Source organism: Microcaecilia unicolor, chromosome 10, assembly GCF_901765095.1.
Source record: "Microcaecilia unicolor chromosome 10, aMicUni1.1, whole genome shotgun sequence".
NCBI classification, from domain to species: domain Eukaryota; kingdom Metazoa; phylum Chordata; class Amphibia; order Gymnophiona; family Siphonopidae; genus Microcaecilia; species Microcaecilia unicolor.
Genome location: NC_044040.1, coordinates 198,454,544 through 198,481,894, shown reverse-complemented (window position 1 = coordinate 198,481,894; position 27,351 = coordinate 198,454,544). Strand labels below are relative to the sequence as shown.

General features: G+C 46.2%; 1 protein-coding gene across 2 annotated transcripts in view; it reads right to left on the bottom strand.

The window, feature by feature from the left end:
- Positions 1-261: 261 nt before the first annotated feature.
- Positions 262-27,351, bottom strand: part of FNDC3B (fibronectin type III domain containing 3B) — a 549,281-nt gene continuing 522,191 nt past the window's right edge. For both annotated transcript variants that reach the window (XM_030216206.1, XM_030216207.1), the window contains 3 exons: positions 11,209-11,375; positions 6,216-6,343; positions 262-578 (listed from right to left, as the gene is read on the bottom strand). In XM_030216206.1, coding sequence (XP_030072066.1) covers positions 267-578; positions 6,216-6,343; positions 11,209-11,375 — 607 coding nt within the window. In that variant the 3' untranslated portion in view covers positions 262-266. The remainder of the gene's footprint in view (positions 579-6,215; positions 6,344-11,208; positions 11,376-27,351) is intronic.

The window sequence follows — 27,351 nt, the reverse complement described above, 5'->3', positions numbered from 1 at the left end:
TAAACGAACTATAAAACTCAGAAAACTTGGTGTCTGGTTGAAAAGATAATCCAGTTTGACCTCTTCCTAGCTTTGCATTTCAAAAAGGTGCATCAAAACACTTGTTTCTTTCCTAGCCAAAACAGCACAGTAAAATGAGAAAAGTATATAAAATGTAGAACAAGACTGATTTCAAAAAAGGAATATGTAAATATATGCGTGGATAATAATGCGTAGCATTAGTTAGATTTATACCTCAGATTTCCGTCGCTTGCTTTTTGATTTTTTTACTTCATAAAGAAGTATTGTAATATAAAAGCAAAGAAAATGGACAAAGTTGCGAAGCCAACAATGATGAGGGCTGCAAACTGTTCATCGCTAGGCATCATGCTCTTCAGTTTCGAATCCTCAAGGCTTCCCAGATCTCCTGTAAGCAGAGGCTCGTTCCGTCTTGGCATGAAAAGAACAGAGGGGCTGAAAGGCCCGCTGAGGTCCTGTGAGGTATCCAAGCAACGGCGACACGCACACACTCGGAATCGGTACTCTGTGTTGGCTTGAAGACCTGAGATTTGGAATGTTGTATCCTCCCCTTTGAACACCTTAAAAAAAATGAAAAACAAACAATCAAAAACGATGACCTACAGATATAAATCAAACACTGTTATGCAATGCAGAATGCTTGTAATGCTTCTGTAATACAGTTAGCATCTACAATCTCATATAGTCCTCGATTCTCTGAATTGACAGTAACCCGTGCTCTCATTATTTTTCAGTCACTCAGCCCACTGAAAATAATGGAACTGGGCAGATGCATTTTGTTTGAAACTGGATGCAGAAAAAACTCAATGCCTGATACTTACCTCCCAATACAACACGAATGAATTCACCGCTATAAACACACCAAAACTAAATCTTCCAATTTCTGAAACTTTAAAAATCCTTGGAGTCACTATTGACCGCCACCTAACACTCGAAAATCACGCAAACAACACAACCAAAAAGATGTTTTACAGCATGTGGAGACTGAAAAGAATAACACCATTCTTCCCAAGATCCGTCTTCCGCAGCCTAGTGCAATCCCTCGTACTTAGCCATTTGGATTACTGCAACTCACTATACGCAGGTTGTAAAGAGCAAATACTGAAGAAACTTCAAACAGCCCAGAACACAGCTGCCAGACTCATTTTCCGGAAACCAAAATACGAAAGCGCGAAAACCCTTACGAGAGAAGCTACACTGGCTCCCACTCAAGGAATGCATCACTTTTAAAGTATGCACACTAGTCCACAAAATCATTCATGGTGAAGCCCCAGCCTACATGTCTGACTTAATAGATCTACCACCTAGAAACGCTAAAAGATCATCCGGAACTTTCCTGAACCTCCACTTCCCTAATTGCAAAGGCATAAAATACAAAGTGATGCTCGCATCAACCTTTTCTTATATGAGCACGCAATTTTGAAACAATCTTCCACGTAACCTGAAGGCGACCAACGAGCTGACCGACTTCAGCAAACTATTGAAGACTCATCTCTTCGAAAATATCTATCGAAAGGATCAAAACACATGACGTCTACGCACACTGTTAGTAATACATCAATACATTCTCATCTGTACTCTCATTTTAACATACTTAAACCTTAATCTACAGGTAAAATGCTATACCCGAACGTTTTTCGCGCTATTGTTCTATAGTCCTATCAGTATCCGTTGTTCTTCCTTTGTTCCATTGTACTATTCTCTTAACGATACGTAGACTCTGTTTTAAACTCAATGCCTAACAATGTAACCACAATCGAGTTGTAACAAATCGTACTTCCATTAATACAATGTATTGTAAGCCACACTGAGCCCGCAAATAGGTGGGAAAATGTGGGATACAAATGCAATAAATAAATAAATCAACATGGTATGAACAGCGCAGGTTGCTGCATGTTAGTGAATCAGTCCTACAGTAAGTGTTATTGTGTTGAAAATACGAATTTTCAGTAGAGGTGAAGTGGCATCTGTTGAAGGGGTGGGTTAACGCATGAAGCAGCCTACTGATGGAAGTAGTAGAGACAAGGATTGTAGTAAAATTCAAGAAAGCATGTGACAAGCGCACAGTATTTCTGAGGGAGAGATTACAGAGCTCAGTAACTAGCGAAGATGGGCAGAACAAAGTTGCAGTCATTCAGAGTCATGGTCTACACTTTTAGGTTGTGGTTGACAAAAACCATAAACTGAAAAGTATTGACAGGACGTCAAGCCCAGAGTGATCAAATGTCAACAAGGCAGGTGGTCCGTCAAATCCCATGTGAAAGATAAAACCAAGAAGCAGATCTTGTAAGAAATGCAGTCTTTACTTGCAAATTCAAAGCTCCCAGGTGTTCAACATTCAGTACCCAACATCCCTGAAGTTGAACTCCTGGGAACTTTGAATTTGCAAATAAAGACTGCATTTCTTACAAGATTTGCTTCTTGGTTTTATCTTTAAGCCCAGAGTGATTAAAAGCGTCAGAAATCCTAATATCCTGCACTGTGACATGACCTAATTCATCATCTCATAAGAATAAACGCACAGATAAAATCAAGACATACGAAGGGCTGAATTAGCACAAGTATAAAATTTATGAGCAGCAGCAACAATCATCAGGGCTGAAATCCTAGGAGCTTAGCCGAGATTGGGTGGCAGAGCCGGTGGCGGGAGGCGGGGCTGGTGGTTGGGAGGCGGGGATAGTGCTGGGCAGACTTATACGGTCTGTGCCAGAGCCGATGGGAGGCGGGGCTGGTGGTTGGGAGGCGGGGATAGTGCTGGGCAGACTTATACGGTCTGTGCCCTGAAAATGGCAGGTACAAATCAAGGTAAGGTATACACAAAAAGTAGCACATATGAGTTTATCTTGTTGGGCAGACTGGATGGACCATGCAGGTCTTTTTGTGCCGTCATTTACTATGTTACTATGATTGGATCCCGAGCATGTACGTCTAGCCCCGTCTTTGGCCGTTTTCAAGTCCAAGCTAAAAGCCCACCTCTTTGACGCCGCTTTTGAGTCCTAACCACTGCTCACTCGCCTGTACTTTTTATCCCCTCCTCTTTAATTCCCCTTACCCCTTATTTATTCTGTCTGTTCCCTGTCTTGTTTAGATTGTGAGCTCTTTGAGCAGGGACTGTCTTTATGTGCATGGTGTACAGCGCTGCGTATGCCTTGTAGCGCTCTAGAAGTGTTAAATAGTAGTAGCAGTGGATCCAGGAACGGTTAGAAAGATGTGCAGACGGACAGTACCAAGGGTTGCAGCCCTCGAGGACAGGCTCTGCTACTCCCAAACGTCATGCTAATCAAGCCCCTTGGACATGTTTCACTAATGTTCGTCTCCCATCCGGTGTCTATTTTCCAGAGGAAGACAGCTAGTTGTTCTGGCCGAGTATGACGTTTTGTTTCATCTTCCATTCTTTCAAAGGATACACTACTTTGACAATGATAAAACGTCCTTGAATTGGGAAACGTCTAAGAAATTCCAAATCCTTGGTACACAAACATGCTAAAAACTGGTGTCCTGTATAATATACAGAACACAGACTTGTTCATTACATGAGAATGATGCAATACCTCAGTTCAGGTTGCAAGAACTCAATATCCTTACGAGAGTTCCTAGCAGATGTGCTCTGTAATGACATTTAATCTAAACCATTCCTGTTTAATGTAATACTGCATCAGGTCCAATTTGCTAGATTCTCTCTTTTCTTAATTTGGTTTCCAAGGGTAGTGCAGTGAATAAGAGCAGATGAAGACCAAACTGGCCCTCTCCAGCCTGCTCAGTTGAGATTTGTCCACTTTGGGTTGATGCACATATAAATTTTCATATGCAAGCAAAATTCGTTTACTTGTACCAGTAGTGTAGCCACAGGTGGGCTTGAGTGGGCCGGGGCCCACCCACATACGGCTCAGGCCCACCCAACAGTAGTATACGTTTAGCGGTAGCTGGTGGGGATCCCAATCTCTGCCAGCTGAAGACTTCCCCCTGATGGTAACGAAAATGCTGCTTTCCACGATACTGGCACCTATGCATGCTCAGTTTTCATTTCATGTCTGCTGCAGACTGACTGCCAAGGTGGAGAGAAGCATTTTTCCACCAGCTGAGATATTTTTTTGGTGGGGTGGAGAACACTTGGTGCCCACCCACTTCTTGCCTAGGCCCACCCAAAATCTGCTGTCTGGCTACGCCCCTGACTTGTACGTTTAGTGTCGTGGCATGCTGAACTCCACAGACATATTTGTGCATTAAGAAATATGCACGAAAAGAATAGCACCAGGGAGCACTGGGAGGCGGGGCTGGTGGTTGGGAGGTGGGGCTAGTGCTGGGCAGACTTATACGGTCTGTGCCCTGAAGAGGACAGGTAAAAATCAAGTTAGGGTATACACAAAAAGTAGCACATAAAAGTATATCTTATTGGGCAGACTGGATGGACCGTGCAGGTCTTTTTCTGCCGTCATCTACTATGTTACTGATAAAACTCACGTGGTCTAGATATACCCAGAGACTGTGCTACTCTTTGAAATGCTACATGAAGTACATATCTGAGGGATAAACACGAAGGATCCCATATAGAAAAAAGGATGGAATCTAATTAAAACAAAACTTAAATGACCTCATAGCTGGAGTGAGTTCTGACCACTGCAGTGGAGGAGTGGCCTAGTGGTCCAGACAATGAAAACACAACAATAAATCCATGCAAGAGTACCTATAGTGTGAAAACACCGACAGAATTTTGTACCCTTGAAGAACCCCAACTAGCCGGAAAATCAGCACCTAAAGCTGCAATTCATAAACACCTAAGAATAGAAATCTTAATTATGTCTATTAGCATTTGTCCCACGAGATACTCACTTACTGAATTATTTCAGGATTTTAAGAACTGTAAGCCACTTAGGTCTGGACAGTATATAAATACTGAAACTACAATAAATTACATAAAAACAAACAGCTGGTAATGAAAAACATCACATAAGATTCAATAGTGCAGAATTATGCATTCAGGCTGCAGAAATCTGAAGAGACCGTGCAGAATCTGGGGAGCAACGGAGGCAGAGATTCTGGTATGTGATAATCAGGAGAGAGGTGATTTTATCTTATGACCTTAAGTAACAAAGGGACCCTCTTCCGCAAGTGCAGTAACGTGTGAACTAGTACTCGGCAACTCTTGCTTCGTTCAAGTTCACCCAGTGGCATACGCGGGCAGGGCGGTGGGGGCGGTCCGTCCCGGGTGCACACTGCAGGAGGATGCAGGGAGGAGCCGCGGGGATGTGGCTCCATCGGTTCCCTGCTCCCTCTGATGTTACTTCCTGTTCCAGGGCAGAGAACCGGTGGAGTCGACAGCCGCGCGGCTGCTCCCAGCACCCCCAGGAAGTAACAGCAATGCATGGGGGGGGGGGGGAGGTTGGAGGTGATGAGCAGGGGGCGGGGAGGCAAGGCGATGTGATGTGCCCGGGGGGGGAGGAGGAGGCGATGTGATGCACCCAAGGGGCTGCGCAGCAGCGATCCGTCCCAGGTGGCAGCCGACCAAGGAACACCACTGAGTTCACCTCTGGAGCCAGAGAGGAGACAAAGGAGGGCTTTGCAGGCTTAGCACCGCCCGCAGCTCCCAATCCTAACATCGCGCTACTCACAGGCAGCTGATTCCAAGCTTTGCGTCCCCCTGCGTCACCTCTCTCTCACCAGGTGCCAGCCACCTCTCTGCCTCCAGCTCCAACCTTACCCCGCCCACCTCGCACTCATTGGCTTAAGCTAGTGTTTGCTAATTCACACGTTACCTGCATATTGTATTAGGGGACGGGAACGAGGGGGGGGGTGTCATAGGTGGTAAATGGGCATGGATAACATACTGCAGATAGCACACGATACCACACTTGTGCAGTTAGAGTGGGTTTACGTACCGCCTCCTCATGAGCTAACTCCCAAATTCTATATATCGCGCCTTCATTTCCGCGCGTATTCTATAACTAGTGCATAACTTAATTGGTTAACCAGCCAATCAGTGCTGTTAATTGGATGTTAACAAGCAATTATCAGCACTAATTGGCATTAATTATGATTTACGCGCACAACTCGCTAAGTGTATTCTGTAAAATGCTGCGCATAAATTCCAAGTCGCTCAGTTGAAAAGGGGGGTGTGGTTGTAGGTGTGAAATGGGCTTTTCTATAAATCTATGCACATTCCTATCGAATACACCCGCTCTACTATTCTGTTTTCTTACCTGCTTATATTCCGATTCTCGTCCAACAAGTACCTGTAGAACATAAATAACTGGGTCTCCTTTCATGGGGGGGATCAGCTCCCACGTGATTTCACAAGCGTTTCCTTCCAACTGCATGACTCGAGGCGCTGAGAGGAAAGTACAGGCACGGTTTAGTGTCAATGGAAACAAACATGCCTATATGTACCTAAAACAATGCAGAAGACAATGCACATTTCTCAAACATTTATCAAAACGTCCAACAATTCATTGATCACCTCTATCCGGGATCTGTGCCAGACCCTCAAAGCTAATTGGTTTCTAGGTCTCCATGCATAACAGGGAATAGCAAGAGAAGAAAATCCCTGTGGAGGAGGGGAAGTTGGATAAATGCTTTGATGTGCACTAATTATAATAGCTTACAGCTCAGGAGGTAGACCGTTAGACGTGGAAAGGTTTTAAGGGAATTCACAGGTCTACAATGTTTTAATACAGTGCTTTATATTAAGTCTAACACTGGCACTACGATAATCATCACTTTTGAGCTGAGTGATCTTCCTTTTACGAACGATAACAAAATGCTGCAATATATTCCAAGACGTCGCATTCCATGAAACAAGGTACGCCACCTAAATTTACACGCTGAAAAATAAAAGACGGTGTACTCTACTGCCATGCGCATTCTCAGAAGGAATGAAAAGAGTGCCCATTCCTCTTGTCAAAAACACGACAGTATTTCTCAGAAAAAGTGCATGCCACACAAATTCAGAACATTGTTTTTCCGAAAATGATGCTCTGAAAGATCCTACAGGAACCTGACACAAAGGATGAACGCTAGATTCTAGTCTTCTAGCTTGGAACAGTAACATTAATGGCCCCCTGCTACTAACCTGCTTTTAAATGCCACAGTAACGTGACTTTTTCAAAGTGCAGGATTTCCTACACTGCAAAATCCGGGTAAAATAAATATTGGTGCCTGGTTGTTACTTGTTATTTTCCTTTTTACGTATTTTCTATTTCAGTCTCTCATGATTGGATTTTTCATGTCACCCCTTTTTGTGGACTAATAATGCATATATATATATATATATATGTATATATATATACTAGCCTTTGAGCCCGTAAAAACGGGCTATTATAGGAAGGGGGGGTTGAAAGGCCCGCCCCCGCCGCCGAGTTCGCCGCTGCCCCTCCCGCTCCGAATTCGCGCCCCCCCCCCCCCGAGCCGTCACCACCCACCTTCCACCCGGCCGGGCCCTCGCTCCGCTATTGAAACAGCGAGGGTCCGGGAATGCAGCACTGAGCTCTGCTGAGCTGCCGCTTTGTTCTTCTTCTCTGCCTGTCCCGCCCTCGTGTGACGTAACGTCGTCGAGGGCGGGACAGAGGCAGAGAAGAAAAAGGAAGGGCGATGTCGGCAGCTCAGCAGAGCTCAGTGCTGCGTTCCCGGACCCTCGCTGTTTCAATAGTGGAGGGCCCGACCGCGTAGAAGGTGGGTGGCGGCGGCGACTCGGGTGGGGGGAGTGTTAGACGGCGGTGTCCCTCCCTCAGAAATGCGCAGTACAGACCCTCTCTGTTCCGCCCCCTCGTCATCACGTATTGACGCGGGGGCGGGGCAGAGAAGGTCTGTACTGCGCATTTGCGAGTGAGTACGACACTCGCCTTTTATATATATTGATGATTGTTATGCTCACTGAGATTTAATTTTTCCTGTTATTGTATTTTGATTTATTAATGGCTGCTTTTCTGTGCAAAGCTTTGTTCTTTGTGCTTAACGTTGAAATTTCATAAATAAAAAAAAATTATAATTAAAAAAAACTTGTTTAATCAGTGCATCAATCCATGCCTTGTTTTACCCCATCGCTCTCATTAGGAAAAGCAGGAAAACCACGACTTAAGTCTCCATGTCCCTGTTGACATGAGATAATAAGGCGAACCCGCTAAGCTGCAGAATTGTGTTTCGATGAAGCAGCTGAACCATGAAGAGGTTATTTACGGATAATGCGCTAACACCATTATTAGTAAACAATATTCAAAGAGAGTTAGCACTCTGGTGCTGTTAAATTTTATCCGTTTCTCTCTCCCTCAGTTTGGCACAAGCTTCTCACAAATCTAATTAAACATAAACCTGTCATTTCCAAGGAAATATGTCACTTTAGCCACGTGCTCAGCACTCAACACTTTTTATTGCCATTCCAGGCTCATTTATAGTGGAAACTATACACTGGAGTAAATCAGACACCAACTGTTCAGTGAAATTTCAGTACAGACTATTTAATGCCTGAATGGACCGCAACACATAAGGAAACCGAAAAAGAATACCACACAACCACATTACCTTCCAAATGACATAAAATAGCCACATATTTGCAGTCTACAGCTTTTCATTTGTGGGGAGAGAAAGTTCTGGTTAGAAAACTAAGGGGTCCTTTTACCAAGCTGCAGGGGGAAAAGGGGCCCTGCGCTAGCAGTGGGGGGCCATTTTTCCTGTGCTCCAGGGTCCTTTTTACCACAGCAGGTAAAAAAAGCCCCCAGACACACGTGGCCATGTGGTGAGAAAACTCTTACCGCATGGCCATGCGGCAGGGAACCCTTACCGCCCCTCACTGAGGTAGCAATAAGGGCTCCTGCGCAAACCTGGCAGTAACCGGGCAGTGCACGGCGATGCCCAATTACCACTGGGTTATCGCCGGGCAAGCCATTTCTGGGGGGTTTTCTTTTTCCCCTGGAAATGGCGTGTTCTCGGGGCGGGACTACCACTGGCGACCACACTGCCAGTGGTAGTCCCAGAAGAGCGAGCGGTAAGCCCGCCACTAAAAGGGCCCCTAAAACAATTAAGACTGTAAAAATCAAATTAGGATTTACTGTTCAATGTTATTTTCTTATGGGGTTACTAATATCTTATTTTGAATGGTTTCACTCATCACACAGGACATCCCACAAGTGAGCAGACAAAAAGACTTTATCAGGTGAATTCTATCTATGGTTCCCAAAGCTGCGCACCAAAATTTGGGTGCACGCCCAGGTTGCGCACATAACTTAATTGATCAACAAACCCTTAATTAGCAATTATTGGGAGCTAACAGTTAATTTGCTCGCGTTAACTGGCTGCACGGTATTCTATAAGATTCAGTGCCCAGCTCTCAGTGCGTGTCTGAAAAGGGAGCGTGACTAGGGGCGTAACAAAACGTTGCAAGCGGAATTACAGAATTTGGTCTATGTGCCTAACTCAGGCACCGGCATTTCTACTTGGTTTCAGCAGGCGCCTAAAAGTTAGGCCCGGGATCCATGTCTAAGCATTAGTCTATATCAAGAATGTGCCCCGTACAGAACAGCGCTTACCCCGAGATTCTAAATATCGCACCTTAATTTCGGAAATCGAAGCATATTCTATAACAATGAGCGTAACTTAATTATTTAACTAGCAAATAAGCACTGTTATTTGGATGTTAACAAGCAATTATCAGCAGTAATTGGCATTAAGATTTACAAGCACAACTCGCTAAGCGTATTCTGTAATGTGGTGTACCTAAATTCTAAGTCACATAGTTGAAAAGGGGGTGTGGCCCATGGGCAGGGTTTGGGCATTTCTAAAATCTACGTGCGTTGTTATAGAATACACCCGCTCTGCCCCAGATTTTATATAGCGTGCCTAGAAAACTGCGCCCAAATCCAAGCCTATTCTGTAACAATGCGCGCAACTTAATTGGCTTAACAAGATAATCACTGTTGATAATGGCACTTAAACAATAATGAGCACTAATTGGCAATAATTAGAATTTATGCACACAACTCGCTAAGCATAATATGTAACGCAAAACGCCCAACTTCTAACGTGCACAGCCAAAAAAGGGGGGGGCACATTTTAGCCCGCCTCCGCCAGCTGCCATCCCTCCCCCACTGCTTCCAACCCCCCCCCCCCCCCGAATCCGACTACTGCTGCTTCTGACCCCCCCCCCTCGCTGTTGTATGGTACCTTTGCTGGTGGGGGGGTCCCCAATCCCCACCAGAAGAAGCGTTTATCTGTCCCGCGCTGGTGTCTCACTTGCTTCCTCTCCTGTTTTCAGCTCGCCGTGCACTACACGCTCGTTTTAAAATGAGCATGCATGGCGCGACTGGAAACAGGAGAGGAAGCAAGTGCGACACCAGCGCGGGGACAGATAAACGCTTCAGCTGGTGGGGGTTGGGGTCGGGAACCCCTGCCAGTCAAACCGGGGGCCCCAGAGCCAATTTGGGGGGCCCAGGCCCCCGTGCCCCCCCCATAGCTACGTAACTAATATCAACTAAGAGTAATTCTATATACTGCGCCTAAATCTAGCTGTCACTTTATAAAATACATTTAGGCAAAAATGTTTTCCATGCGGATTTTTTAGGCACAATATATAGAATTCCCCCCCCCCCCCTCTGGGATTTACGTCAAGTAAAACATGGAGTAAATGGCCGTGACTACATTTGATCGCGTGGAGAGGCACTCGGCGTAATTCTATACACCGTGCAGAAATGTAAGACAATTCTATAAAATTAAGCCTATTCTATAAACTTTAGGCATACTATAGAGAATATGCCTAGGCGTATTACTTTTCTGCGTGGAATTTTCAGGCGCCATATATAGAATCTAGCCCTTAAGTGCCAAATATTTTTGGCACCAAAGCTTTGGCACCATTCATAGAATTTCCCCCTTTGCAGTGGGTGTACCAAGGGGGGGCGGTGGGGGCAATCCACCCCGGGTGCACGCCGCTGGGGGGCTGCCACGCGCCTGTCTGCTCCTTCCGTGCTCCCTCTGCCCCGGAACAGGTTACTTCGTGTTCCGGGGCAGAGGGAGCATGGAACGAGTGAAGACGACAGGCTAGCGGCACCCCCCCTCCCCCCAGCAGGTAAAAATGCACCTAGGGGGGGTCCTTTCACCGGGGGGGGGGGGGGGGGGCGTATCGGTGATCCGCCCCGGGTGTCAGCCACCCTAGGAACACCACTGCCCCTTTGTGTGTGTAAATACTGGAAAGAACAGTGGCCTGGTTACCTTTGATGGCCGGTGGAACAGACTTGGTGGTGCTGAACGTACAAATATCCGAGAAGGGTCCCTCTCCGGCATCGTTGACAGCCTGTATTCTGAAACTGTAGCACATAAACTCCGTCAACCTCTGCACTTTGTAGGTGTGGCTTGGCCCTCTGTAGATTGGATTAAACCTAAGAAGCAGAAAAGAAATCCAGATTACTCTGAAGGTTTCAGAGGTGAACAATAAGCCCAGGGAAAACTATTTTCTCAGTTAGTATGCAAAACCAGGAAGACTTCATTCAACAAGGCTCACCAAATTCTTTCGGGGGGGGGGGGGGGGGGGGGGGGGAAGTTGTGCAGCTCTTGGGATTACTCCATACCCAAACCCAGGCAAATCCTGTGCACCACCTTGAAAACTAAAAGCTATTTACCTTACACAAAGAATGTGAATAAACCAGAACTTCCCAAACCCCCAAATCTCAGAGGTCTGTGTTTTTACATTTGTGTTTATGTTTTCATCGGACAAGCATCACTGGTGGTTGATTCAGTCTGTCTAGTATAGATAAGCGGAGTTTGTTGCAACTGGCCATTTTTGAGGTGTGACAAAGTACCTTCAAGTTTCAGCGAAGTTCAGATGGAGCTCAGCTGTGCTTTGGCTTATGATTTATGGCAGGGCTCTTCAAATCTAGCCCACAAGGTCCACAATCCAGCCTGGCTTTCAGGATTTCCACAATAAATAGGTATTAGATCTATTTGCATTCACTGCTAACTCCAGACTCTGTTCCTTTTATCTTGCTGCACCACATGCCTGGAATAGACTTCCTGAGTCAAGCTCCATCTGACCGTCTTCAAATCTAAGCTAAAAGCCCACCTTTTTTGATGCTGCTTTTAACTCCTAACCCTTATTCACTTGTTCAGAACCCTTATTTTATCATCCTCACTTTAATATTCCCTTATCTCTTGTTTGTCCTGTTTGTCTGTCCTAATTAGATTGTAAGCTCTGTCGAGCAGGGACTGTCTCTTCATGTTCAAGTGTACAGTGCTGCGTACGTCTAGTAGCGCTATAGAAATGATAAGTAGTAGTATATATATTCATTGTGCAAAATCCTGAAAACTAGTCTGGGCTGTGGACTCTAGGGCTAGATTTGAGGAATCACACTGAGATTCTGCTGCTGGAGCCAGGTGAGGGGAAAGAGAATGGGTGAAGGCTGTGGGGGGGGGGGGGGGGGGGGTGTACATGAAAGAAAGTAAGAGACTGGGTGAAGGCTGAGAAGACATGAGTAAGAGAGAAAAGATTGGGTGAAAGCTGGGGGGGGGGGGAGTACATGAGAGAGAGGGGGTGAAGGCTTGGGGGGAGTACAAGAGAGAGAGATGGGGTGTAGGCTTGGGGGGAGTACAAGAGAGAGAGATGGGGTGTAGGCTTGGGGGGAGTACAAGAGAGGGAGATGGGGTGAAGGCTTGGGGGGAGTACAAGAGAGATGGGGTGAAGGCTTGGGGGAACTACAAGAAAGGGAGATGGGGTGAAGGCTTGGGGGGATACAAGAGATGGGGTGAAAGTTTGCGGGAGTACAAGAGAGAGAGATGGGGTGAAGGCTTGGGGGGGGGGGTACAGGAGAGAGAGAGAGAAAAGAGAGAGACTGGGTGTTCTCAGAGAGCATGTGAGCGTGTGATTCTTAAGAAGACAGCGTGTGCGTGTATCCCTTCCAAACATTACAAAATATAAAATGTGGCCCCAACAGAATGAGGTTAGACAGCTTCAGTGCTCACATTTACAACCAGCTCTATGGCGGGCATAAGCACGGGCACCTAAATACTCAACGCAGATATACTGGGTTACACTAGTATTCTGTAGTGGAACCCAGATGCCTATTGCCCGCACTTAGGGCTTAAATTAAGGCACCCAGTTACAGAACTGCCCTCCAAAGCTGTTTTCAAAACAAAGAAACAAACAAAAAAAAAGGTTGCATGTGAGCATGAAGCAAAATCATTTTTGCAGTAAAATGAACGTTAAAAGCTCTAATGCATTTAGATGTTGAAACAGACTTGGATAATTCTTTCAGCTACACTTAAGAAAAGCAGGAAAAGATGCCTGTTGTGTATTTAAGATTACAGTAAGTGTCTAACTTTATCTGGAAACCCTGCAAAGGACGCCCACACTAACACGTCAGTCGGCTGACTGCTGACTTACTAAGTCTGAAGAATGTTCAACTGTCTTCTAAGAAAGGTCACGTCAAGAAAACAGAAGAAGACGGCAACAAAAACAAAATATCCGTGTGCAAACTTTTGACTTTAATATCTGGAGGGAACAGACCACACATTGGTATGACACTGATTGGATTAGGCTTTATTTAAAAGTTATTCTACAGTCCGAAACTGATATAAATAATACTGTAGCACTGACACAGTGTCTCCATGTGCTCCAGTAACCTGGAACTTTGCCTGGTGAGATCTCTGTGCCTTGAAGCCACATTTCTTGTTGAAACTCTTCAGACGGTTGCCAGAGCTCCCTAGGGCCCAGATGATCAAAAGCCCCGCGCTGTTCCAAACAGCGCCCTAAAAATAGCGCCGGGACAGCGCAGGGCTTTTCTGCATCGATGATCAAAGATAATGCATGCAAATCTAAGCAGCGCTATTATCTTTGATTATCATGTTTAAAGTGCAGGAGAATTGTGCCGAGCATGCGCTCAGCACAATCCTCCCGCACTTGTTTGACAGGTCTGGGCTGTCAAAAGCCCAAACCTGTCAAACAGCCTGCCGAGGCCTGAATAACGAGGCCGCCGCCGCCGGGCAAACCATCTCCCACCCTCCCACCCAGCGATGGGGGGTGGGGGCTGGAGGTCCGGTGGACCTCTGGTCCCTCCCCACGATCCCCCCCCCCCATGTTCACGGAGGGCTGGAGATTCGGTGGGTCTCCAGCACCCCCACCCCCTGAACCCACAGAAATCCAAGTGGCCACCTCCCGAAAAACGCTGTCCTACCCTCCCACCCAGCGATGGGGGGAGGGGGGGGCTGGTCTGTAGCCACGCCCAGCGCATCCCAGGATGCAATGGGCAGGGCTGGGCGCCGCCATTTTGGGCGTCAACTGACTAGAAGAGGAGGGAGGCAGGCAGGCTGCGTCCCTCCTCCAACAAAAGGTAGGGGGGTCGGGAGGGGGGGTCATGACACCACACCACGGACCACCAGGGAATCTAAGTAGAACACTGGGGGGGAGGAGTTGGGGTGGGCTGGAGGTCCAATGACTGTTACAGGGGCATCAACACCTCTTTTCTTCTGCGGGTCACACCTCTCTCTATACATCCTACCAACCTTCTAGCTATGGCCACCGCCTTGTCGCACTGTTCCGTGTAATTCTGTGACCTACGTGCTCACACTTATGTACATAAATATTTAGAATACCAGCATTTATGTGCCTAATCTCTGCGACACAACCAAACTAAAGCACGTAATGGACATAACACAACTCTTCCGTTCTCCGATTCTCTAATGTGGCTGTGCCACATGAACTTGATCTTACCACAACATCACCCTGTATTTGTTCACACCGGAGCCTGCAAAGGCCTCTCCGGTACTACGTAAGCCACATTGAGCCTACAAATAGGTGGGAAAATGTGGGATACAAATGTAACAAATAAATAAATAAAATCAAAATAAATACCTGTTCAGCAAATATTTGCAAGGGGGAGGTACACAACGGCAGAGATTGGGCAGGACACAGGTAGGGCTTGCACTTATGCATGTAACTTACAGAATAACTACTTACATGCGCAAACTTACACCAGCTCTATGGCTGGCCTAAAGTTTAGGCAGGTTGATTGACAGTTATGCTGGTATTCTATAGCAGAATCTAGGCGTCTACCACATGCCCTAAGGGCATCTAATTAGAGGTGCCCAGTTAAAGAATCACCCCATGTTTGCCTATGATATAGACATATATCTGAATACATTTTTCCAGGCTTGTTCTGGGAGAAGTGGTGTTGGGGAGTGACCATGATTGTTGAGTTTAATTACCCTAATCTTGGCGAAGGGGGTCTACGAGCCTGACAGTTAATTGAGGGAGGTTCAAGGTTAACGGTTCGCCTACGTTGCCTAATACTTTTGCACTAGCCCCATGAGGTCCCATCACACAATGAAAGACTGTCCGGCTATCTGTTTTGCTGACCTGTTCTGTGCTCTTGAGGATGATGCAGAACGATTTTTATGAATGCCTTTCTTCTGGGGTCCTTTCTAGGGGTATGTGCACTAGGTCTTTTTGAGCCTCTTATCAAACTGCGCCAACAGTTGCACCAAGTCGATGGCAGTCGTAACAGTTGGCGTCTAAATGTGCCCCGAAGTATACATTAAATTATAGTATTCTATAGGGAAGGGAAAGAGAATGGGACTTGATATACGGCCTTTCTGTGGTTACAATCAAAGCGGTTTATATGTTATATACTGGTACTTATTGTCTGCCTGGGGCAATGGAGGGTTAAGTGACTTAACCAGAGTCACAAGGAGCTGCAATGGGAATTGAACCCACTTCCTCAGGTTCTCAGGCCACTGCACTAACCATAAGTAACACACATACTTCAGAGACACACGTGCTCTGTGCCCATGTGTGTAACCCCCTCAAATATGCATGCTAAGGGGTCCTTTTACGAAGGTGCGCCGAAAAATGGCCTTCGCTGTTGTAGGCGCATGTATTGGATGCGCACAGGTCCATTTTTCAGTGCGCCTGCAAAAAAGGCCTTTTTTTTTGGCCAAAAATGGACGTGCGGCAAAATAAAAATTGGCACGTGTCTATTTTGGGCCTGAGACCTTACCGCCACACACTGACTTAGTGGTAAGGTCTCATGAGTTAACTGGACAGTAATTGTCAGCGCGCATACACTGACGATTACCGCCCGGTTAGCGCCACGTGGCAGAAAATAAAAAATATTTTCTGACGTGCGTATCGAACACATGTAAAAAATGGAATTACTGCCCGGGGCACACGGTAGCCGGGCAGTACTTTCAAACTGATGCATGTTGGACGCACGTAGGTGTCCATCAGGCTCATTTTCGAAAGAGATGGATGTTTAAATCGGTATAATCGAAACCCGATTTTGGACGTCTCCAACTGCAGTCCGTCAGAAGGACGTCCAAATCTCAAGGGGCGTGTCAGGGGTGTGTTCAAGGCAGGACTTGGGCGTTCCTAAGACATGGACGTCTTTCAGCGATAATGGAACAAAACAAAGACGTCCAAGCTAAGATGTTTTGAGCTAGACCTGTTTTTATAACAAATAGCTGCACTGGGAATTGAACCCACTTCCCCAGGATCAAAGTCTGCTGCACTAACCACTAGGCTACTCCTCTACTTTATACAAGAGGCGCCCCAAATGACCAGATGACCACTGGAGGGACTCGGGGATCACCTCCCCTTCCTCCCCCAAATCACAAAATATTTTTCCAAACAGCACTTTCAAAAGGAAAAGACAGAGCTTTTTATTTTTGTAGAAAATGACCTTTCCTGTTCTGATTCAGACTTAGATGTCACATCCAAAAATGCCCCCTGTGCATTTGACTTGCCCTAAAGTCACAAGGAGCAGCAGTGGGAATTGAACCCATGTTGCCAGGATCAAAGCCCGCTGCATTAACCATTAAACCACTCCTCCTCTGTTCTGGACATCCTGCATTTGGACGTCTTTTTGCGTTCGAAAATGGCCGAAAATCAAAGACGTCCAAATCCAAGGACGTCCATGGTATTTTCCAAAACAAAGACGGACGTCCATCTTTTTTTGAAAATGACCTTTCCCCGCCTCCGAATTTGGACGTTTTACAAAGACGTCCAAATTCCAACTTAGACGTTTCTTTCGAAAATGCCCCTCCATGCGCCTTAGTAAAAGGGACCCTAAATGATTTTGGCACATCTGTTATACAACAGTGCTTAGCACTTGCACACGTCCACTGCCTATACACTGTCAGTACAGGCGGTATAAAACGTTTCAATAAACAGAGTCCGTGGTACCAATCATGCGTAAGTGCTACCATTCTATAACTTGAGGCGCCGATTTATAGAACTGCCTTAAAATATGTGGGATCTCTTTATTTTTCAATTCAGACCTTATGTCTAGAAAGCCTCATTCTCCTAAGTTGCAGGGCTAAATTTTTTTTTTTTGTTACATTTGTACCCCGCGCTTTTTCCCACTCATGGCAGGCTCAATGCGGCAGGCAATGGAGGGTTGTGACTTGCCCAGAGTCACAAGGAGCTGCCTGTGCCGGGAATCAAACTCAGTTCCTCAGGACCAAAGTCCATCACCCTAACCACTAGGCCACTCCTCCACTGTTGCTACTATTGGAGATTCTACATGGAATGTTGCTATTCCACTAGCAACATTCCATGTAGAAGTCGGCCCTTGCAGATCATCAATGTGGCCGTGCAGGCTTCTGCGAGTCTGACGTCAGACTCCCAGAAACAGAAGCCTGCGCAGCCTTCTACATGGAATGTTGCTAGTGGAATAGCAACATTCCATGTAGAATCTCCAATAGTATCTATTTTATTTTTGTTACATTTGTACCCTGCACTTTCCCACTCATGGCAGGCTCAATGCGGTTTACATGGGGCAATGGAGGGTTAAGTGACTTGCCCAGAGTCACAAGGAGCTGCCTGTGCCGGGAATCGAACTCAGTTCCTCAGTTCCCCAGGACCAAAGTCCACCACCCTAACCACTAGGCCACTCCTCCACTCCACTTTAAGATGTTGGATCAGAGATTGGTGGGGGAGCGGAGGTTACTTTTGCACAGCTCAGAAAACATGGTCGTAATGCAAGAGGGATTAGGTTCCTGTTTAGCCCAGGTATTTGGTGCCTTCAAAATTTGGCATTTTGAACTAGATTTGGTAAAGGGGTGCTGAAAAAAACTAAGCACTAAGGGACAGATTCTATAAAGCGTGCCTAGAGATCTGCGCTGCAATCCAGGTGTATTCTATAACAATGTGCGTAACTTAATTGGCTTAACAAGCTAATCAGCATTGTTAACAGCACTTAACAAGCAATTATGAGCACTAATTGGCAATAATTAGAATTTATGCGCATGACTTGCTAAGAGTATTCTGTAATGAACTGCGCCTAACTTCTCATGTGCGCAGTTCAAAAGGGGCATGGCTATGGGCGGAGAAATGGGCGTTCCTAACTTTACGCGCATAGTTATAGAATAAGACCCAGTACGTATAGTTAGCACTGCATAATGTTGGCTGTTATCATTTGTTGCTCTATCATTGATAATTTTTGTTATAATATATATTCCATTTCTTAACATCTTGCCCCAAAAATGTGGACTTGAGCAAGAAATTTCAGTACTTTTCTGTTTTTTATTCTTTCTTCAAATACGTTGAAATGTATTGCTTTTCAAACAAGTGTATTGCTTGATTTAAATGTTAAAAACTTAAAAAAAAAAAAAAAAAAAAAAGACCCAGTACGCATAAATCTTTGTACACAGATTTACGCCACATTTTCGCTGGTGCAAATCAACATGTGTAGTTTTAGAAGCTGGGATATCAACTAAGCATATTCTATATACTGCGCCTAAATCTAGGCATTGCTTACAGAATATGCTTATGCGTAAATTTTTACCACGCAGATATTTTAGGCGCCATATATAGAATCTGGCCTTAAGAGCTAGTCTATAAATGGTGCTCCGAGTTGGGTGTCATTTATAGAATTGCGCTGAGCGCCGGGATTCGTGTCCCATTGTGGGTGCAAGGATTTACGCAAACTGAAACCCGGTATAAATCCTTGTGTCTAAAATTAGGCGTGGACCTACTATATTCTATCACGCCATGTGCAAATTCTATGAATGCTCAGGATCTGCCCATGCCCCCTTTTCAGATCCACACAGAAACATTTACGCGTGCATCTTTCTACGAAGAATCATGCGTAGCCTAATTGTTGCCACTTAGCACCGATAACTGATTATTAGAAAACCAATTTGTGCTAATTGGCTCGTTGTTTGATTAAACTATGCAAGCAAATTGTGCACATGCATAACTTTGAGCATCATATACAGTTGGGGATTTATGCCTTAATCTGGGCCTGCTAAGGTGACCTTTTAAATGAAGAATACAAAGACAGAAGGATTTGGACGGTGTCCTTGTTGTAAAGAAATTTCAATTGCCATTTTTATTTTCACAAAACTTTAATAACTTGCTCTGAGAACATGCCAAGAAAAAAAGTGCTTTTTCTGGTCTTTTTTCCCCCTGCATCTTCCAGCTTTTCCTATAGTTAACCCACTGAGTCACTGGAGCTAAAATAATGTATAAAACCTGACACTGCTGGAATAATTCACCAGCCAGTAATGGATATATACTCAGCACTGGAAAATATACTTGCAGCTATCTAGCAGTAATGACATCCATTTGTAAAACAAATGGCTTCAAATCCATCTTCTGAAGATACAGGGCTGCAGATATTTATTGAAATATTGATGATGATTTAATACGTGATATATTAAGTCTCCCCCCAAGAACAGGGGCGTAGCCAGACAGCAGATTTGGGGTGGGCTTAGTCAAGAAGTGGGTGGGCACCAAGTGTTTCCCTCTCCCCCCCCCCCCCCCCAATGCAATGAGACCAGTATCAGCAGCTTAGGAAGCTTAGACTGCTGAAGTGGAGAGCAGTGTTTTCAGCACCATCAGGGGGAGGGTCTTCAGCTGGCGGAGCTTGGGATCCCCACTAGCTAGCACTAAATATGTGCTGCTGTTGGGTGGGCCTGAGCCTTAAGTGAATGGGCCCCGGCCCACCCATGGCTACGCCACTGCCCAAGTAAAAAAACACCCAGGAGACGAGACTCTTTCAGGTGCTCAGTAATCAGGGAATAGGGTTTAAACATGTAGTCAGTTCAGTTTTCAGATAGTCACAATGAACAGGCATGAGATAATGCATTATCCGTTTCCACTGTATGAAAATGTCATGTGTATTTATAAAATCTGACTTGTTGGGTGTGTTGTGAGGACAGGGTTTAGAACAACTTTTCCACAGCATTCAGTATAATGCAGGGAATTCTGTACTTTAAGCACCAAGTGGCATAGCCAGGAACTTTTGTTTTTACAGGGGGTGTCTCTCCAACGCTGCCCCCCCCCAGGTACCTTAAAATCATCTCAGCTGCAGTCTTCACCCAGGCGATGGCACCCATAGGTTGCCTGCCGCCTCCACTGGGACTTCCTCTCTGAACTGTCCCGCCCAGTGTTGCCAGGTTCTCGGCTCTGAAACCTGCCCCAAAAGTTCACACCCCCACCCCGCCGTCATTGACCCGCCTCTTCCGTCATCGGCCCCGCCTCCTCCGTCACAGGCCCCGCCCAAAACGTCACGAGCCCCGCCCAAAATGTCACGAGCCCCGCCCAAACCGGCCCGAAAAACCGCACAAAAACCACCGAAAAACCCCAAAAACCAGCCCAAAAAAACGCAACCCGCAGTGGGCAAAAATGTTGCGCTGCGGGTCGCGGAAAACCGCCCAATTGGGCGGGAAAACCGCCCAATTGGCAACTTTGGCCCCGCCTCCTTCTGATGCAACTTCCTGTTTTGTGAAAGGCAGGACGGTTCAGGGAGGAAGTCCCGGTGCAGGCCGCAGGCAGCCTATGAATGCTGCTGCCACAGTGAAGACTATAGCAGAGATGATTTTAAGGTACGGGCACAGAGGCCAGATCTGACAGGGGGTACCTAACATATGTACCTTGTATAAATATGTCACTGCCAAGACGGTGTCTATTTGTAGCCCATACCATAAAGGAATATAGGTGCCACAAAGCTGATGTACATACTAGTTCCTAGATGGATTTAAATAATAGTATTCTATCATTTGCTTGTGCAATTCTCTGCTCCACCACATGTATGCCCATCTTCAAAGTAGGCACCATCGCATTTAGGTGCCAGATCTCATTCTGGAGCCCCAAAAGGAGCAGGAAAAAAATGCTACTCTCCCCTTTAAAAATAAAACAATTATTCAGCATGAGACCTGGCAAACGCAATCTGAATAAGAACACCGTCAGGTAAACAAAACGGTCTGCGCCTGTTGGAGCAGCATATCGAATACCAAAGCATCATGGCCTGTACCGTTGTCTCTTAACTATCAAGAAATGTTATTGGGCAAGGCAGGAAATCCAGTTTTGGCTTTATCTGCCAGTTTCTGTGAACTGCATACCTTCATGTGGTCATCAGAATACGACTCCTTAAAATGGCAGAGAAGACATAAGACATAAGCATCGCCATGCTGGGACAGACCAAGGGTCCATCAAGCCCAGCACCCTGTCTCCGACAGCAGCCAAAAGAACAAGCATTTTGTCCCGCCCATCCGGATTATTCCTACGTCCATTCAATAATATTCTATGTCCTTTTCCTCCAGGAAGCCGTCTAACCTTTTTTTAAACTCCGCTAAGCCAACTGCCCCAACCACCTTATCCAGCAACGAATTCCAGAGTCTAACCACGTGTTGAGTGAAGAAAAACTTCCTCCGATTCGTTTTGAATTTACTGCACTGCAGCTTCATCGCATGCCCCCTTGTCCAAGTATTTTTGGAAAGCGTAAGCAGACGCTCCACATCGACCCATTCCATTCCACTCATTATCTTATAGACCTCTATCATATCTCCCCTCAGCCGCCTTTTCTCTAAGCTGAAGAGCCCCAGCCTCTTCAGCCTTTCCTCATAGGGAAGTCGTCCCATCCCCTGAATCATCTTTGTCGCCCTTCTCTGCACCTTTTCCAATTCCACTATATCTTTTTTGAGATGTGGCGACCAGAATTGAACACAATACTCGAGGTACGGTCGCACTATGGAGCGATACAATGGCATAATAATATCCTCATTTTTGTTTTCCATCCCTTTCCTAATGACACCCAACATTCTATTTGCTTTCCTAGCCGCAGCAGCACATTGAGCACAAGATTTCAACGTATCATCAACGATGACACCTAGATCCCTTTCTCGGATTCCTAACGCGGAACCTTGCATGACGTAGTTATAGTTTGGGTTCCTCTTTCCCACATGCATGACTTTGCACATGCATTGTGGCTTCACCCCTGATTAGCAAAACTTAAAAAAAAAAATCTGACTGCATGCACTGATAGTATCAAGAAATACTCAGGGAAATGGAGACAGTGGCTCTAACTGGAATCAAATTATCAGGAAGACTGCACAAATCTTAGCAAAGTAAAATGGAGCCTGAACTTTATATCATCCCTCCTTTATTGCTGAGTGTAAATGGGCAGAGAAACCTGAGCTGTGTTTTTTCTACGGATGACAGAGACAGAAAGACCTTTGTAGGCTGCTCAGTCTTCCAGGGCCGCCGAGAGACTGAGCTGGGCTTAGGGCAAGGCCGCCCCGGGGCCCTGGCTACGCCCCCACCGCCACCCCCCGAGGCCGCTGCCACCGCCCCCCACCTCTAGCCCGTCGACAGCCCCCCTCCATCCGCCACCAGGCCCCCTGCATTCAAATTGATTCGGCAGCGCGTCACCTCTGTGTTAAAGCGCAGTGGCAGATCGCCTCCTTTTGGGCCTTCTCTCCCTGTGTCCCGCCCTCGCGGAAACGGGAAGTTACACATCAAATGAGGGCGGGACACAGGGAGGGAAGGCCCGAAGGGAGGCGATCTGCCGCTGCGCTTTATCACGGAGGTGAGGCGCTGCCGAATCGATTTGAATGCAGGGGTCCCGGTGGCGGATGGAGAGGGTCTGCTGACGGAGCCGAGGGCGGGTGGGTGAGACCGGGGACTGTGGTGCCGGGCCTTGGGAATTTTGTCCCCCCTGCCCCCCCCCCTCGGCGGCCCTGCAGCCTCCTTCCCAACAGCATTTTCTACTATTATAATAGGGTAAATGTGTGTAGTTAAATGCAGCAGGTATTCGTGTAACCTACAACAGGGGCAGGCCCCACCTATGCCCTGCCCTGCCCATGCTCCGTCCCTATAACACAAATCTGCAAGAAACGATGCCTAGGTTGCGACCACTGCCATTTACAACTGCTCTGGAACAGGCCTAAATACTAGTGTGTACACGTGTATTTGATAAAGGCTGGAAGTGCCGACGCCGTTAACAATGGGGGGGGGGGGTCCTTGAGAAAGATCCATGGCGAAACATAGGCTATGTTGGACTAAGTGGAGTGGAGGAGTGGCCTAGTGGTTAGAGCACCGGTCTTGCAATCCTAAAGTGGCCGATTCAAACCCCACTGCTGCTCCTTGTGATCTTGGGCAAGTCACTTAACCCTCCATTGCCTCAGGTACAAACTTAGATTGTGAGCCCTCCTGGGACAGAGAAATATCCAGAGTACCTGAATGTAACTCACCTTGAGCTAGTACTGAAAAAGGTGTGAGCAAAATCTAAATAAATATATGGAATGTTGCTACTTTTGAAGATTCTACATGGAATGTTGCCACTTTTTGAGATTCTGGAATGTTGCTATTATTGGAGATTCAAGATGGCATGTTGTTGAGTGGAGGAGTGGCCTAGTGGTTAGTGCACAGGTCTTACAATCCAGAGGTGGCCGGTTCAAATCCCACTGCTGCTCCTTGTGATCTTGGGCAAGTCACTTAACCCTCCATTGCCTCAGGTACAAACTTAGATTGTGAGCCCTCCTGGGACAGAGAAATATCCAGAGTACCTGAATGTAACTCACCTTGAGCTAGTACTGAAAAAGGTGTGAGCAAAATCTAAATAAATAAAATAAAAAATAAGTAATCTGAGTACTATTTCGGTAAAGCAAATGATTATAATCTTACATTAAAGAAGTTAAACGTATATGAAAGAAGGATAAGTTAAATCAGAGTCAGTAAAAGAAATAAGCATATGCATATAAACTATGACATCTTAGACTGATGAGGTGGTGAGTGCATAAATCTTGTTGAGGCATGTACTTGTTTTCACTTTTAGACGTGATCTAACGCTAAAAGAGGCGTTTTACATGAGAAAACAAATGTTCAATTCTGGTCGCCGTATCTCAAAAAAGATATGGTGGAATTAGAAAAGATGCAGAGAAGGGCAGCAAAAATGATCTCTTCAGCTTGGAGAAAAGGCGGCTGAGGGGAGATATGATAGAGGTCTATAAAATAATGAGTGGAGTTCAACGGGTAGATGTGAAGCGTCTGTTCATGCTTTCCAAAAATACTAGGACTAGGGGGCATGCGATGAAGCTACAATGTAGTAAATTTAAAACAAATTGGAGAAAGGTTTTCTTCACTCAACGTGTAATTAAACTCTGGAATTCGTTGCCAGAGAACGTGGTAAAGGTGGTTAGCTTAGCGGAGTTTCAAAAAGGTTTGGACAGCTTCCTAAAGAAAAAGTCCATAGACCATTATTAAATGGACTTGGGGTGAATCCACTATTTCTGGGATTAGCAGTATAGAATGTTTTGTACTTTTTTGGGATCTTGCCGGGTATTTGTGACCTGGATTGGCCACTGTTGGAAACAGGATGCTGGGCTGGATGGACCTTTGGTCTTTCCCAGTTTGGCAATACTTACGTACTTATGGATGGTTCCGTTCAAAGCTAAAAGAAATGTTTCTCTGTTGGTAAGTTAAAGAACAAACATTTGAAGTACAACTTGCACACCTCTGCCAACCTTTCAGGCATCAATAACCTACAATTTCCAAGTATTTAGCTAAGCAAGCTTTTGTAACCACTCAGTCGTTAACCTAGTCACAAATTATCTGCAATGGCTCATCAAAGTTCAATAAGTTCAAAACCAGAGGCTAATGACAAACTCATGCTGCAGATCACTGAGAGGCAATTACACGACAAGAGCTGCTTAATTTCTGCTTTACCTGCACGTACAGAATACCAAGAACCATCTTAACTTGAACTGCCTTCTCGTCTTCTAGAATATGCATCGAGACCAGAGACAGAACCTCCTCTCGTTCAGGACATTTTCTTCCAATCTGAAGCTTTTGTACTATTAGGAAAAGTTTTTAATTTACCCATATACTGCATATGAACAAAAAAAGTCCCTCAATCATAGCCAGCCCAGTTGCTAAGTGACGGTATTACACCATGGGAGGCTGGATGTTCGAGGGCGTGTTGTTGGAGCTTGGGGATGGTGGTGGTTTCAGTGTTAGGTTAAGAAAGAGATTGAGGAGTGAAGACAACCAAAAGTAACTTAGAGAAGGCATGATACCCTATAAATGTTTAAGTGCCTGTAATTGGCAGCTGGAATGTATCCTTGCAGTTTGGACATAGTAACATAGTAGATGACGGCAGAAAAAGACCTGCACGGTCCATCTAGTCTGCCCAACAAGATAAACACATACGTGTTACTTCTTGTGTATACCTTACCTTGATTCGTATCTGCCATTTTCAGGGCACAGACCGTAGAAGTCTTGCCCAGCACTAGCCCCGCCTCCCAAACACTAGCCCCGCCTCCCAATCTCGGCTAAGCTTCTGAGGATCCATTCCTCAGGCATTAGTGGGCAGACTGAAGAGGTCAGTTGGTTTCTCTGACATCATCCAGACTGGTACACACTGATACTGTGCTGTCCCATGAGGGGAGCCTGACTGTGATTTCCAGGCATGTTTTCTGCACCTGGGCTTGATGATCTTGTGGGGGGACACAGTTCCAGCCATTGTGCAACAGTGACACCTACTGGCTGGCTGCAGCACATGCTGCTCTGCCAGGGGACTGTAAGGATGGCAGGGCTGGACAAAGTTAAAATGCCAAGAAAACCCCCAACTAGCTGCAAATAAGGGTTTTTTGGTATCTCAAGGGTTATACTGAAACATTTCCCCATTCTCTTGAGTAAGCACAAATGATTTTTACCATCATGGTTATTTGCAGACATTTTTTGCTCTCATGAATTTTTCTTCAGAAATGTTTTCCCTTCCAGAAGCAGCAGCATTGCCAGACCCAATATTTTGGATGGACCCAGAGCTAACTTAGATCGGCCTTTCCATTGCATAGCACTCCACAGCCCCCCCCCCCCCCCCCCAAGATATTAAAACAAAAATTATTGATTTTTTTTTCACCTACTCCACATCAACATCTCTCCTCCTCCACAACGTTCCAGCATCTGAACGCCCGTCCCTCCCTGGTGTACCTTACAGGCATTCCTGGCGCCTGCAGTGATTCAATTATTGCTGCCTGCACCGGCTCCACAGGCTTCCATCGGCCAGGTCCCACCAGACAGGAAATGATCAAAGCGAGGGCGGGACTCGGCCGATTGAAGCCTGCAGGGTCGGCACAGACAGCAATAATGAATCACTGCAAGCGCCGGGGACACCTGTAAAGTACACCAGGGAGGGACAGAGTTCAGCGATGGGTGGGCAGATGCCAGGACACCGCGGAGGAGGTGAGATGCTGATGTGGGGTGCTGCCGCTGCGTGGGTCTGAGCCAAGAATGTGTGGGCCTGTGCCCACCCACAGCTATGCCACTGAAATTTAGTCCTCGTAAAAAGGCACACCATTAGAAAACAGTAAGAAAAGACTGGCTTACAGGCCTCATACACTCTTTTGCTCCATGTCTGACTGAAAATGATTTCTGATTCAATGATGTATAAAGGCAGATTATAAATTGTGAAATAAATTAGTAAATAAATAAATAAATAAAGAAGATAATGTGCTCCAGTAAAGAAAGCCCAAATTCCCCCAGGGGCGTAGCCAGACTTCGATGGGAGGGGGGTCCAGAGCCTGAGGTGAGGGGGCACATTTGAGCCCCCCCCCCGCCGCCAATGCCCCCCCCCCCCCCCCCCCCCGCTGCAACCCTCTCGACCCTCCCTTCCTGCAGCCAACCCTCTCCTGCCACGTACCTTTGCTGGCGGGGGACCCCAACCCCCGCCAGCCAAAGTCCTCTTCTCGGCCGAGCGGCGTTGCTGACCCCCCCTTCCCGCCGCCAACCCTCTCCCGTCGTGTACCTTTGCTGGTGGGGGACCTAACTTCTGGGAATGTCCTCTGATCTGCCCATACTCCTCCCATAGCTACACCCTTTTGATTTGTCTCTATGGAATTTAGGCACAGATGCTATAGTGACTAGGACAGATGTGCGCGTGCGAATCCATAACTGTTGCCAATTAACTCCAACTATTGATTGTTGATGCCTTGTTAAATAATCTGCACACGAATCTGCCCTGCATGCCCACATTTGGGTGACCTGCAGGGCTTTTCTTGAGGGGGTACTGAGTACCGGCACCTTTTCCATTGTCTGCTAAAATTGACCCATGGTCCCCAAGTTTTAATGAAAGAGCTCAGGCT